General features: G+C 36.5%; 1 protein-coding gene across 31 annotated transcripts in view; it reads left to right on the top strand.

Annotated features, from left to right (window-relative positions):
• The window catches only part of LOC115349352 (hornerin-like), a 64,568-nt gene extending 50,854 nt beyond the window's left edge, over positions 1–13,714 (top strand). For 27 of the 31 annotated variants that reach the window (XM_030033557.2, XM_030033537.2, XM_030033536.2 and 24 more), the window contains 16 exons: positions 832–870; positions 2,223–2,261; positions 2,540–2,578; positions 2,963–3,001; positions 3,342–3,380; positions 4,217–4,255; positions 4,592–4,630; positions 4,982–5,017; positions 5,742–5,771; positions 6,864–6,899; positions 7,357–7,395; positions 8,587–8,625; positions 9,056–9,094; positions 10,861–10,899; positions 11,642–11,671; positions 12,078–13,714. In XM_030033557.2, the coding sequence (XP_029889417.1) occupies positions 832–870; positions 2,223–2,261; positions 2,540–2,578; positions 2,963–3,001; positions 3,342–3,380; positions 4,217–4,255; positions 4,592–4,630; positions 4,982–5,017; positions 5,742–5,771; positions 6,864–6,899; positions 7,357–7,395; positions 8,587–8,625; positions 9,056–9,094; positions 10,861–10,899; positions 11,642–11,671; positions 12,078–12,176 (660 nt within the window). In that variant the 3' untranslated portion in view covers positions 12,177–13,714. The remainder of the gene's footprint in view (positions 1–831; positions 871–2,222; positions 2,262–2,539; positions 2,579–2,962; positions 3,002–3,341; positions 3,381–4,216; positions 4,256–4,591; positions 4,631–4,981; positions 5,018–5,741; positions 5,772–6,863; positions 6,900–7,356; positions 7,396–8,586; positions 8,626–9,055; positions 9,095–10,860; positions 10,900–11,641; positions 11,672–12,077) is intronic. The other 4 variants (XM_030033534.2, XM_030033532.2, XM_030033539.2 and 1 more) reach the window with 4 other exon arrangements.
• The last annotated feature ends 34 nt before the right edge of the window (positions 13,715–13,748 follow it).

Below are 13,748 nucleotides of genomic sequence, written 5' to 3'. Positions count from 1 at the left end.
AGCATTCTACAATTTAGTTTAATCTGAAAGGCATCCAATTAATTCACTCCGAGACCACTCCATGTTGCAAAACAAACTACAGTGAGTGGGGACTATCAGGAGTTTTGTCTCAAAGGCACACTCCTGATCTGTACTTTAATGCGTAGATGCACCCAGTACCTCAGCATGGGAGAATGGCTTTTGCATACTGAATGTAGATCTCAGTTCTGTCCCAACTATATGCTGCAGTCTACCTCAGAACATTGTCTTTAATATCTTCTTTACAGAGCAATTGAAAAGTCATTTTACACGGTTAAGATTTCTTATGAAGGACACATTTCTGATAGATGCTTAACATTACATACTAAACACAAAACCGTTTCATTTTTTCATGAGTGCAGCAGTTCTTGTGGAAGCTCAGAGTACTCAAAAGGTCTGTAGTACTCTGCAAGAATGAACATTAAACGCTTTTTGTGGGGATGTCATTCTTCAGAGTGCTGATTTTAATCTGAAAGAAATAAGCTGCCTATCCTTCAGTCAGATCCTTTGAAGTGAAATAACTGATATTTCCTTTCTGAAAGGGCTCTGGAGGCAGCCATTCTGGTGGACAGGTACACACTGAATTTTAGACATATTAACAAAGTAGGGAAGGCTAGATTTTACATTTTGAGTGGATTTTAAAACCAAGCAAAAAAGTTTAAAATAGAAATTTATATACTGCTGTCCTTCAAGATGTTTTGCTGTAAAATAGTTCTGTTAGAGAAAAGTAACTGGTTTCTTTTTTTTTTTTCCTTTTTTTTTCCTTTTTTTTTTTTTTTTTTTTTTTTTTCTTTTTTTTTTTTTTCCCCTTAGGGCTCATCTTCTGCTGGAGGCAGCCAGTACAGTAGCCAAGTAAGCACTTCCTCCAAAAGGAGACCCGGCTTGCCACTTCTGAAAATGATGGTTATTCACAAACTCAATTAAATTCAGTTTTTATATGGGAACTGTCTTTAAAGAGCAAAAACTCAGTAAATTAAATTCATCACTGAGTTTGATATGTCCTAAAAATTTTACACAATGGCTTTTTTAGCAAGTACTGCCTTTGTTTTTGTGAAACTTGCATAATGAAGCTTACGCAAAAAGTAGATGTGGGGAAAGAATGAATAAAAATGTAGCATTTTTGATTCCTAGTGGACCTAATTCCATTAAGAAGAAAAATCCAATCTCCCCTCTTTAAAGAGACCTCTTGTTGTATGAGATTTCAGCAAACTTAGTTTGGTTTTTAGAGTCCTGTTAGGTAGCCAATCGTTTACTGCTAGCTTTGGCCCAGGATTCAGCTTTCCAAATAAAGAAATGCCATTCTCCAGAAATGAGCAGAGAACAAACTTGAAAGAATGCTACTTTAACCTTCCCAACAAGTCACTGTCGTGGTTTAACCCCAGCCAGCAACTAAGCACCACGCAGCCACTCACTCACTCCCCCCCCACCCAGTGGGATGGGGGAGAAAATCGGGAAAAAGAAGCAAAACCCACAGGTTGAGATAAGAACAGTTTAATAGAACAGAAAAGAAAAAACTAGTAATGATAATGATAACGCTAATAAAACAACAACAGTAATAATAAAAGGATTGGAATGTACAAATGATGCGCAGTGCAATTGCTCACCACCCGCCCGATCGACACCCAGTTAGTCCCCGAGCGGCGATCCCCCCCTGCCCCCACCCCCCCCAGTTCCTATACTAGATGGGACGTCACACGGTATGGAATTCCCCGTTGGCCACTTTGGGTCAGCTGCCCTGGCTGTGTCCTGTGCCAACTTCTTCTGCCCCTCCAGCTTTCTCGCTGGCTGGGGATGAGAAGCTGAAACATCCTTGACTTTAGACTAAACACTACTTAGCAACAATTGAAAACATCAGTGTTATCAACATTCTTTGGGTACTGAACTCAAAACATAGCACTGTACCAGCTACTAGGAAGACAGTTAACTCTATCCCAGCTGAAACTAGGACAGTCACACAAACAAAGCAGTAGGTTTTTTTGCCTTCCACACTTGCTTAGAAACTCAGGTATTTCCCCAAGTCACCTTGTAAGGCTTGAACTCTAGTTATTAAATCATACTTAAATGATTTTTAAGATTTTTAAGATTTCCTGCTCGCCTGCCTTCACTCTTACCTTGCTGTCTTGCTCCTATTGTCCTGGGAGAGTCATGTTTTGATTTAAGGAAGTCCTACAGCAGGTAATTTACTTATTTGATATTGTTTACAGGATTCATATTCCTCTGGAGCTAGCCAGTATGGTGGACATGTAAGCTCTTACTTTTAATATTTTATATGATGTATTTGTTTTACCACTATTTGACTCTTATCAAGTAAATGATTATCGAGATAGCTCTCTCAATTTAATATATCAAGAAACTTTATAGTGATCTATTCTCTGTAGTAATATTGTGAATTCAAGAAAGACAAAAATATAGAGTTTATTCTGGGAAGATTACAAACAGTCAAATAACAAAATACACTTCTTTGCTGCTCGTCTCCATGAATTAGATATTCAGAAATAACTGATTTTCAATATTTTTCCAGGGGTCACCTTCTTATGGAGGCAGCCGTTATGGTGGACAAGTAAGCTTTAATAGTCCCCACTTTTGTTTGACCTATACAAACTTGTAGTTTATTCATTGCCTACCCAGCTGTCTACCATAGCTTTATTTATCTTAGTCTAAAATCTTCTCACTAAATCTTTCTCTATAGCATTCTGGTGCTACTGTGATTAAACAAAACAAGTTCTAGATGAAGACCATCATTTAAGACTATGAAAATAGAATGTGAAATACATGGCTGAGTCAGTTGGGTCCTGAAATTTGCAGGACTAAAAGTCATGTCTTTCTGAAATAAATTAGTACTTCATGAAGCTGACTAAAATTTTTAAAAGCCTTGTGAAATGATTCTATGGTTCTATGAAATGGGTGCAAAGAAGTTTCAGTTTTGTTTTTTGTTGATATCCAGGGTTCACCTTCCTCAGGAGGTAGCCAGCATGGTGGACAGGTGAGAATTCTTCCCTTGTAGTCTTTACCACTTTATCCAAGAGACTTGGTAGTTCTCTGTGTAATAGAACATTTTAAGGAGATTGATTTTTTTTTTTTCATGTTGTACTTAATTTGTTGCTAGGTATATAGTAGTTACAAATGCATGTGATACAAAGCCACAGGAGAGGTTTTAGGAGATGTAATTTCTGATGCATCATGGTAAATGCAGATGAGTCTCACTCCTTTTTGCACAGTCTGGTTCAGTCCACTCAGTTTTGCACTGAAAGAAATTAGGTACCTCTCCTTCATATGGAGTACTATGACATGGATATAGACATCATTTAATTCTTTTTGTTCAGGGTTCACCTTCTTCAGGAGGAAGCCAGTATGGAGGACAGGTGAGACTCTCTTCCTGCATAGTCCTTATCCTAACACCCAGCTTCTACATCAAAACTTGGTACTTTTCTATTAACTGAAAAAATGATATTTTGAGTAAACTCTGTTAATCTGGTAATAGGTGATCCGGTGTCTAAAGATATATGATCTGAAACAATATAAAAATTATGAAGGGACAGTACTTCTGTTGTATCACAGTAAATGCAGTTCTGGCCCTGTTCTACCCTCCAACCTGCCCTCCTCATTCTGGACCCATTTCCCTTCTGCTGCTGTCATGGTTTCTTAGCTCTAACAGTAAGGAGTGGCTGGAAGCAGATTGCATTGCTCCTCTACCTCAACCGATGGAATACCTCACTTCCTTCAGCAAAATGCAATATCAGAGTTGAAGTACCCAGAGAAGCAGTAGGTCTCGGGGAGCAGGGGAGAAGGTCAGGAGTTGTTAAGAGGTGTTCCATGCCCTTGTGAAATGAAAGATGATGGATAGGGTTCCTAGTGCTGCCTAGTGATATAGCCTTTAATATGGAGTGAAATCCCCAACAGACTCATCCTTGGCCTCCAAAAATATTTATTGTCAGATTTATTGGAGAGGGAATTAGAGGACAAAGAGATTTTCAGTCCAAATACAGTCTCCAAAAACTAGGTATATAGTCCTAATAGCTCATGATCAGTATTATGGAAGATTCGTATGTTATAGACGATCCGTAATTTGCATAGAATACCTAAAGTAATAGGTTGAGTTTTCATCTTTCAATATACAACAGAGAAAGAAAATAGTCTTTCTTTCAAAAACCCTTAAAGAAGCTTTTTGATAGAGAAATAATTGGCACCTTTGCTTCAGGGTCCATCTTTCTCAGGTGGCAGCCATTATGGAGGACAGGTAAGAATTGTTTTTCTATTTATGCGTTGCATAAATACAACCTTCTGCTGTGTCAGCCCACTCAGGAAAGTAAAACATGGGAGGCTGCTGTGAGCACACAGTCCAGCGCAGCAGCACTACTCATACATGCCTGAAGCTGACTTTGATTTAAACTTTACTGTTCTGTTTAAACAGTAGCCATTGTAAAGCCCAATAGACTTCAGTATGGTTATAAAAGAAGTGTTTGCATTCCTGTGACGCTTAAATCTATGGAAGACAAATAAAATTGTGTTTTTCTGTGACAGGTCGTAAGTTAAAGAATGTGTAACAAATATAAATGCTTTCTCATTTCTTTAGGGTATAGCTTCTTCAGGAAGCAGCCAGTATAGTGGACAGGTAAAACTTCTACTTTCATAGTATTTGCAGTTTTGGTACACAGTTCATTAGGAAAACTGACCCATATTTTTTGAAAAAAAAAGAACATTCTAAGAAGGAATAGCTTTAAGCCAAACTGTGTGAGGATTGCTAAGCATGGATCTGTCTGGTATGTCAGATCATGATAGGAGCAAATGATACAGAGGCCTGTGTGACTGCATGGAAATGCTTCCTTAAACAGATTGTGGTTCTGAGAAGACCATTTTTGTTGTTATATTTAAACAGAAGCAATTTGAAAGACTAAAGACCACAGAGAACAAGTGAGAATGTTACTCAGTAACACAGACATAATTAGTTACTCATTTTTTCCAGGGCTCTTCTTCAGGAGGCAGCCAGTCTGGTGGACAGGTATGCTTTTCTTTCTCCACACCATTCAGTTGTGCTGGTGTCCTTCACCACTGTCCTTTTTGCCCAAAGTCTCAGCAACACATTATTGTCTTCTTCCATGTCATTCAGACATCCCGCAAGCCAGAGTAGCCAGTAGTAACTGTCTGAATGACAGTTCAGTTGTGTACCTGCTTTGGTGCTAAACATTTTTCTTCTTACACATTTCATGCAGATTGACTGTGGAAACTGAGACACTGAATGGTGAACACCTGGCCACCTCTCAGTTTTATCAGAGTAGAAATCACCTAGGAGGCCTCCACTGGAAATCATCTTTAGTGTTTTCTGTAACATCTGTAGCATGAAAGAGTGCTGCATGTATTCCAGGTGCTCTGGCCTCTTTAGGGGAAAAAAAAAACCAAAAAACAAAACAAAAAAAACCAAACAAAAACCCCTCTGTAGTACTACTCAGAATTTTGTACTTGTCCTTGTTGTAAGTAAAGTTTTTACTGTAAGTTTTAAATGAGAAATTAGAAGACTATATTTAAAAATTTGATCAGTAAATGCACAGCTAGCCTGAAAGGACAGTGGAGAGATAAACTACTTTTTAGGTGGAGCTTGGTGAGTCTATGTGCAGGATTTTATAGTCCATTTTCTTGCAGTAGCAGAATGTGAGTTTGATTTACTAATTCAGAGGCCTCTTCCAGTCATAGACTCAGGAAAATAAGTTTGGTTGTGTTTTATACAGGGTGGATGTGTGTGCCCCGGTGGAAGTTCAGTAAGTATTCTTTGTCTTTGTATATTTTTCATAGTATGTACACATACTGGAAAATTCTCAAGGAACTACATTTCTTGAAATAATTCTGTCTGTGAATTTATATGTATGATGAAAGTTGTTTTTCACATTGTGCTAAAATGAGAAATTTTGAACCTGCTAAAGACAAAAATATTCAGTGACTTGCAACTGTAGTATTGTATTCAAAACTAGCTACCCAGATGCATTTCTATTTTCAAAGAAATATATGGGAAATAAATTACACTTACCCCGCCCTGGATTAAACAAGGAGTAATGTTCTCCAGTATCTGTATTAAAGGAAGACTAGTCCTAATTCTGTAAAATATCCAGACATGAAAAACTGCTTCAAAACATTTAATTTCTTTTGGTTGTAAGAGAGGCCTGGGACTTTTCTAAGAATCTGTTTCCCAAATATCTCATAGTATATCTGCTGGGTTTTGGACACATGTGTGTAATAGTGCTGCTCTTATGATGGTTATTAACAGTATGATTGAACTAGTGCAACTTAGATCTAAAATCTTGACCTAAAATGCTTCCAAGTGGGAGCAGACCAATGCATTAAAAAAGTTAAAGCTATTTCCATTTTTCTCTCTAATTAGTATATTCCCTATACTTTTGTAAATACTTTAAAAACAAAAAAAACCCAATCCAAAACCCCTCTCTGTTTTGCTGAAATTAAGACAATTTACTTTTGAGGGAGAGTTCAGTTATCTGTTGTCTCAGTATAGTCAAAATTGCTTAGATGACTACTTCTCTTTCTTGGATTATGAAATCAAGCAAAACCCACATGCCGTAAGTATACCAGTCATGGTATATATGCCACTTCTGAGAATCAAAAGTGCTGAAAACAACATAAATTATCAGCTTACTTCTCTTTGCAAGCAAATAATCTGAAGGAATAAGGATGAATCAAAACTAAATCGTTTACTTGTTTAATGAATCAAATAGAAAAGTATACTAGTAATCAGTGTAAATGACTTGATCATTGCGATAGGTCAATATGTTCTCTTGTTTTTCCTCTACATGACATTGAATTTAATACAGAGTAAACATTGCTATTTTTGTTGAATACAGGGCTCCTTTGGAGGAAACAGCTACTATGGTGGACAGGTAGGCATTTGTCTTTAACATTTACACACATTAGTTCCTCAGGAATAAACATGGCTCAGTTGCCATATTTGCCCAGAAGCCATTAAATATTGAGTTTGGTTTAGTCACAGAGATAGGGACAATAATTCCAGAGAGTCCATGTGGCTTTTATTGAATCACTCTTGACATTTCAGTTATATCTCTCTATATACTAGAGCCAAGACTTTACTTTGCAGTTATAGAAGCTTTCTTACCTTGAAAAAATACTGAAAAATCATTGATGGGGTTCATGTCATTGCATAAACCACTAACATGATGTGCAGATAAGTAGCCATTTGCCACTGCATTAATAACTGTGTAAAGTTCTTCCAGTTCTTCCATCGGTGTCATGAGTATTGTTTAGATTAGGTCCAGTTTTTTTTGGTGCCAGGTGGTATTTTAAAAAATTATTTACAGAAGTTTCACATTCTTTTTACAGGGTTCTTCATATTCTGGAAGCAGTCAGTATGGTGGACAGGCAAGCAACTTTTCTTTGTTTTCAGGGTCTTCTTTCTACTTGCTATTTATTAAATGAAAAATATGATGCAGTGCATATACTACCAGTCAGTTTTTCAGAGTCATTTTACTCTCAATAAATATCTGAAAACAGGGACTATTTCTCAGTAACTGAAATGGAGTAGCATGAACAAACTTCAATTTAAAGTAATTGCCTAGATCGTAATTCTAGTTGTTTTACCTCAGAATGCCTCTTATCCCAAGTGATAATTTTAATTAACCATTTTTATGTTTCAGTTTCACATTGCTATGACACCAGTTCAAAATCTACTTTTTGTGGTTTTTTTCAATTATATTGAAATGATCCTTTTTTTGGTATTTGTTTAGATTAAATACTTGGAAATTTGGTACAAAATATACCAATAGATATTGCTTTGAAATTATAAATTCTGGTGTGTTACTCACAATAATACTACTTTCCTCATCTTCAGCGCAATTCGAGTCTCTTACTGTAAGCAGCTCCCTATGTACCTGTTGTAGACTTAATAGTTTGTCACTGATCAAGAAATCCTATTAGCCCAAATAGTTAACAGATGTAATGGATGGCTATCTAATAAGAAGGTGGAACATATTTTTCATTAGTATTACTCTGTTTGCAATGTTTCACTCTGCCATACTAAAAAATAATTTCTTTTTACTCCATTGGCAAGCATTTGAGTTCAGTATCACTCTATTAAGAACATCATTTCCTGTAGCATGGAGAGGATTTTTAAAAGCTGCAAAACAAGTTTTTCCCAAATTACTTATTTGGAGTAATAAGGATGCTCTTACAATAATACACATGATGCTCTCTGAACACGTTTGACCTAGCAGAATATCACAAATAAAGTAATTTATTTTTTTTTCTCTTGAACAGAGCCATACTTAAAGACACTTTATATCCATATATTTATGTCAGAGAATAGTCTTAGCAGGTGTTTTGTGACTGTTTGCCAAATTTACTACTTTCAGCTGTTAAGGAACTTAGAGAAATTAAGTCAGAAGTCTTTCACTGCATCTTTTTAGATTAATATACTTTCCAGATTCCTACTGAGATCTCCTGTCAAAAGGTCCTTCTGTGATGTTTCATTCTGCACAGGGCCGGGGGGGAAGAGTAACCACCGTTGTTCTGCCAATGCTTAAGCACTTAAGTTTCCTGTGATTTTTTTAATAGGGATCTTCTCCCTCAGGAAGCAGCCAGTATGGTGGGCCGGTGCGTATATTCTCTTCCAATCCCATCACTCCTAACTCTTTCCCTGTACTGTCTGGATCAAGTCAGTTACTTGATGTTGAAAGACGTTCATTTGGCCATTTTACTGAGCTTAAATAGTTGACATAATATCGATTAAAGTCATTTCAGCAAGCTGAATAAAAGAATTGGTTACAATGAATTACTGCTTTGTGTAAAACATTCCTTTGAACATACTATAATCGCTATACTGTATTTCATAACACCGTTTTGATTCAGAATAACAAATTGCCATTGTTTTGGTGTGCAGTAGACAACTTAGGTTTTAGGTACCCCAGCGACTTTCTGTTCAAACAATATCCAAATAAGTTTGTCCTCAGTACTGCACAAATTGTCTCAAGAGAGTGATAGAAGATTTTTTTCAATTAATAAATGTTTGATTGACTTCTTACAGGGCTCATATTCTTCTGGAGGCAAACAACAGGGTAAACCAGTAAGTAAAAATATTTCAAGTTTACTTTTTGTTTTTCTTATAAGCCTGTTAAAAAAATTATATCCAGTTTGTTATGGACTAGACATTTTTCTGAGAATTACTTAAATATGCAAAGAGTGTCACATGATTTACTTATCTGGGATAATCTCAACAAATGCAAACAATATTTATTTTGACACAGTTCCATAGTTTTTAGCTAGCATTTTACTCTAACTGAACTTCCAGTCAATCTCTGGATTAGTTCTAGTAATCGCAGAATGAGATTACAGGAATTTTTTTTTTTTTTTTTGGTAAGGGACTTCTGAACAGTTATTTCTGTTTAAATTCATAGTAATCATACACCTTGTGCTCAGGGCTCACTTTTTCATTGATTTGATACTCATTTGTCTTAAGTATTTCCGGCTTGCTTTGCAGAAAATACTTTCTTTTTCTTTTTGAAGGAAATAATAGTTGACATTTGACTATGAGTATTTTCATCTTCTCCTGTTTCAGACCACTTTTTTACTGTGTAATTTCAACCTTGCTCTTGTTGTCATTCAATGGCACGAGATATAAAAAAGCACACACAATGCTTTAGCTTATGTCTTATAGAAAATAAGATGTATCCACCTGTTATTAAAAAGTGGGCACAAATGGTACATTTTCTTCTACATGAATCATAAAGGTGAGACATTTTGTGCTTGTAAGATTTCCTGTTGGCAATGCCATTTAATTAAGCAGAGCAACTTTGCCAGAAAACTGAATAAGACTCTTGTAGAACATCTAATTTTTCAGTATCCACTTTTATTTTCAGTTACCTTCCTTATTAGAGTTTTCTTCAAGCAGGGCTGTAGAGTAAAGGACTTTAACACCACCACCACCACCCCCAGTCTAACTGAACACTGATTCCAGGTGAATCAATGTTTAATTGGACCTTATTATTTTTTCCTTTCCATATATTAAACACATCATAACTACAAAAGAGCTCTTTCTTCTTGAGGACTTTGAATTAAATTCTCCAACTAATACATGATTCAAAAGAATACTTGCAACAGAAAGATGTTAAATATTTGTACTGCAGATAAGATTTTCCCTGGGATTTTTAGATGACTGGACACAAAATACTGTTCATTCTCCTGTGGTCCTTTATTCCAGATAGCAAGAATATACTGAAGTACAAATAGGCTTAGAGTAAAAAATGTATATCTTTTCAGGGTTCATCTTCCTCAGGAGGCAGTCATCAAGGAAAGCCAGTGAGGATATTCTTCTTTCAGTATTCCATAACCAAGTTAGAAATGTGGATATTGGTTTTTAAAATAGGTAGCAATAATGAGGGTGAAATTTAAAACTATGTTACAATGGTAGATGTCTGAGAAAACTGACCAATAAAAATCGGAATATTTTGTTCAAACTTGAACCTTAGGATGAGGCAGCATTCATTCCTCACATAGCAGAGTTTTGATATACTCTGTTACTTACTCATAGGAACATGCTTGGATCATTCTATTACAAATGAGGTATTTCAGTATCAGGGTAACTGTTTCAGTTTCAAACTTTGTAGTTCAGTCAATGATAACATTGCTTTGAAAATCCTCTGAAACAGTTCATGGAATAGAGAGGACATAGCTGTGCTTACTTGAGACCATTCAATTAAAATAGGGGGAAAAAGTGCAAGGAAAAAGGTAAAATCAAAATTGGTATCAAAACTACTGATATCTAGGGCATTTTCAAGACAGCTCTGTGCTCTTTGGACAACAAGAATAAATGGTTTATAATTATTTTTACAGGGCTTCTCTACCTCAGGAAGCACTTATTCTGGGAAATCGGTAAGAATACTTTCATCACAGCATTTTCATCTTCTTGTCTTAGTAAACAAAGAACCTGGGTGGTTGATAGAGCAATTTCAGGATGATTTGGTCTGAAGAGAACATTCTCTATTAGTTCCATTTGTATTAGAGCATATTTAAAGAAACCGCTGTGGAAAATACGGCCTCAGCCTGGGAAAGCTATTTCAATATCAGTTATATTTTAAATCTGAATCTGTCTTGCTTCACATTCCAGTTACTGGCCTTGTTACATTTTGCTGTCCTCTATTTTTAAATTCCTGTTCTCTGTGTAGATTTTATAGGCTCTGTTCAGTGAATCCTTCACTTTTTTTTTTTTTTTTTTTTTTTTTTATAAGCTAGGTTGTTGAGTTTTTCACTGGCAGGTTACTTGGTTTAGCACTTTTCCTTTTTTTTTTTTTTTTCAGTACTCATCAATTTTTAACATCCTCTTTCAACTATAGGGATGGAAAACTCTGTATAGAATGTGATAATGGAATGACAGAAAAATAGACTTTTGCCCCTTCAATGATTTTAGCTGAAATTGTCAGATGTAAGATGAGGTAGAGAGAGTGTGTGACTAAAACTATTTACTTTATCTATGCAAAGCTATTTTCCTCTTGAACAACTTAAAACCATGCTGTGGGTTAAGCTATTAAAATTTTGTTGATCACAGCCAAAACTGTGTTCAAAACCACTGAGTGAGAACATTTTGAGATTTACTTGTTTGTTTGTTTATTTTCAGAATTCAACTTCCTCAGGTGGCAGTCAAGTGGTAAGCACTTTTCCTCTTTGTAGTTTCTACTGGTTTCTTCCTATACATATTGTAGAAAACTGGAAGTATTGTTTATAATGTGAGGTATGTCAGATTTCCTGTATCTAAATAAATGTTTGAGAATGCCTGTGCAGCACAATAAATGGGAATAGTATCAACAAAAATGAGGAAAAGTGGGACCACGTAAGTGCTTTATACTTTTGATCCTGCCTATCACTTAAAAACTGAACACCTGTTGGTTTAGGTGTGGTGTAGATGGGGCACGTGATTTTTTAACATCAGAAGTGTCTCCACTACTGAAGGGGCTAATAGGAAAAGATTTCTCTGAAACCTTGTGTGCTTTTCTAATAGTAATAAATAGAACTATTTCGAACTGGGTTTATCAAATTGCTCTCTTTTTTCATAGAGCTCTGCTGGGAAACACTCCAGTCCCCGACTCCTGCTGTTAGTCAGTGTTTTGAGTGCCTTCGCTCTCTCTGCTGCTACATCAAAATGGTCTATATGAACTTCTGAAGAGTCGCTTGTCATCCTAGGCATGGATTATATTCAGTAATATTAGATTAATTACTTGATGTAAGAAAAAAAATACCCTTAAGTCAAATTGGCAGGTGCTACTTGGCTGTTATGTTGTATGTCTAGCTAGTATGTCATGCCTCTCATTAGTTTACCTCTGGTTTTAGTCGTTAATAGATATCATTAGTTTTGTCAGTGGTTTAGGCATCATTTTAAGAGAGCATATTGTACCCTACCTATATGATTTATTTTTATTTTTTTTTCCCATGGGGAATGCGATGAACACCTACCTGAAATCTGATTGGTGCGACAAACAAATACACAGAAAATATTTGGTTATTAACCAAAGTGGAGGAGGTCAAACAAATGGTTGTATAGGCAAACTGAGCCACCGTGCCTGGTCGTCATCGCATAAAATAAGGCTAACGTAAACATCTGATAAGCAGTCCTTCATGGGACAGAAGAAAAGAGGCTACAATAATATTGGAGTATTGGTTTTAGTCTATTGTAATCACATGCAAGTTCAATATGGAGGCTGCAAAGCAAAGAAAAATGCTCCATGGGACTGAAATTTTGGGGGGTTAATTAGAGTTTATTTGGGGATTAATTAGAGTTTATTCACTAGAGAAGCGAAACAGCTCAGAGAAAAGAAATGCTGAACTCTGTTCAAACTGATTGCAAATACCTCGAGTTCTGTAGAGAAGCATACGAGGCAATGAACCTCAGATTAGGTGATAGTCTAAAAGCTGCTGAAAAACAATGCATTTTCCCTTGGGAAGGAATGGAAATTTAATTAAGTTCATAAAACTGATAGTATCTTGGCTCCTTCTCTCAAGCCTTTAGCCTAACCTGTCATACCCAATATATCTGCAAGTTTAATTTCAAGAATGATGCTGACATCTGCAAGCAGGTACAGTAAATGTGGTCACAGAAAGACCACGGCCCATTTTTGAGTTCAGGAGCAGTTCCACATCTTGCAGCGAACTCTTTTGGAGCTGCCAGAGCCACCTTCTCTTTGTGCAGCGACCACTGCTCTGGCACCTTGTTAGCAGTGGTGCGTCCATCATACCGCCACTCCTACAGCTCCCGCACCAGCATCAGCCGCCGGCTAAGCTCCTTTGCTGCTTGGGAGGATGCAGAGTGCCTTCTCCTAAAGCGCACGTCTAATTAGCGTCTTATTGAACACGTGCCTAGTATTAAAATTACATTTACTAGTAGTATGCTTGTCTCCTATGGTTTACAATTGTAATTGATGAATTTCCATTCACGTTCTGCTACCACCTTCAGTGGGGCCAAGCTTTCACCCATTTTTGAAATGCTGCCCAGGACACGCTACCCTTTGCCAACCATCAGTAAATCAGCCTAAGTGTCTGTCAGTGAAGCATAAAGGAGTTTTGCCTAAGTATGATCTTCAAAATTTGGTGGACGATTTGTTTCTTTGGAATACGCAACAAGGTTCTCTTTGAGAGGTCCATATCTTAATTCGAACTAGCCTTGCACTTCTTTAATAAATTTATGATGGATTTCATACAAAATACTCGTGTCATTCACTGCAGCAATACCC

Source organism: Aquila chrysaetos, chromosome 12 (assembly GCF_900496995.4).
Source record: "Aquila chrysaetos chrysaetos chromosome 12, bAquChr1.4, whole genome shotgun sequence".
Lineage (NCBI taxonomy): Eukaryota > Metazoa > Chordata > Aves > Accipitriformes > Accipitridae > Aquila > Aquila chrysaetos.
The sequence above is the reverse complement of the archived record's forward strand: the minus strand, read 5'-3'. Positions and strand labels throughout refer to the sequence as shown.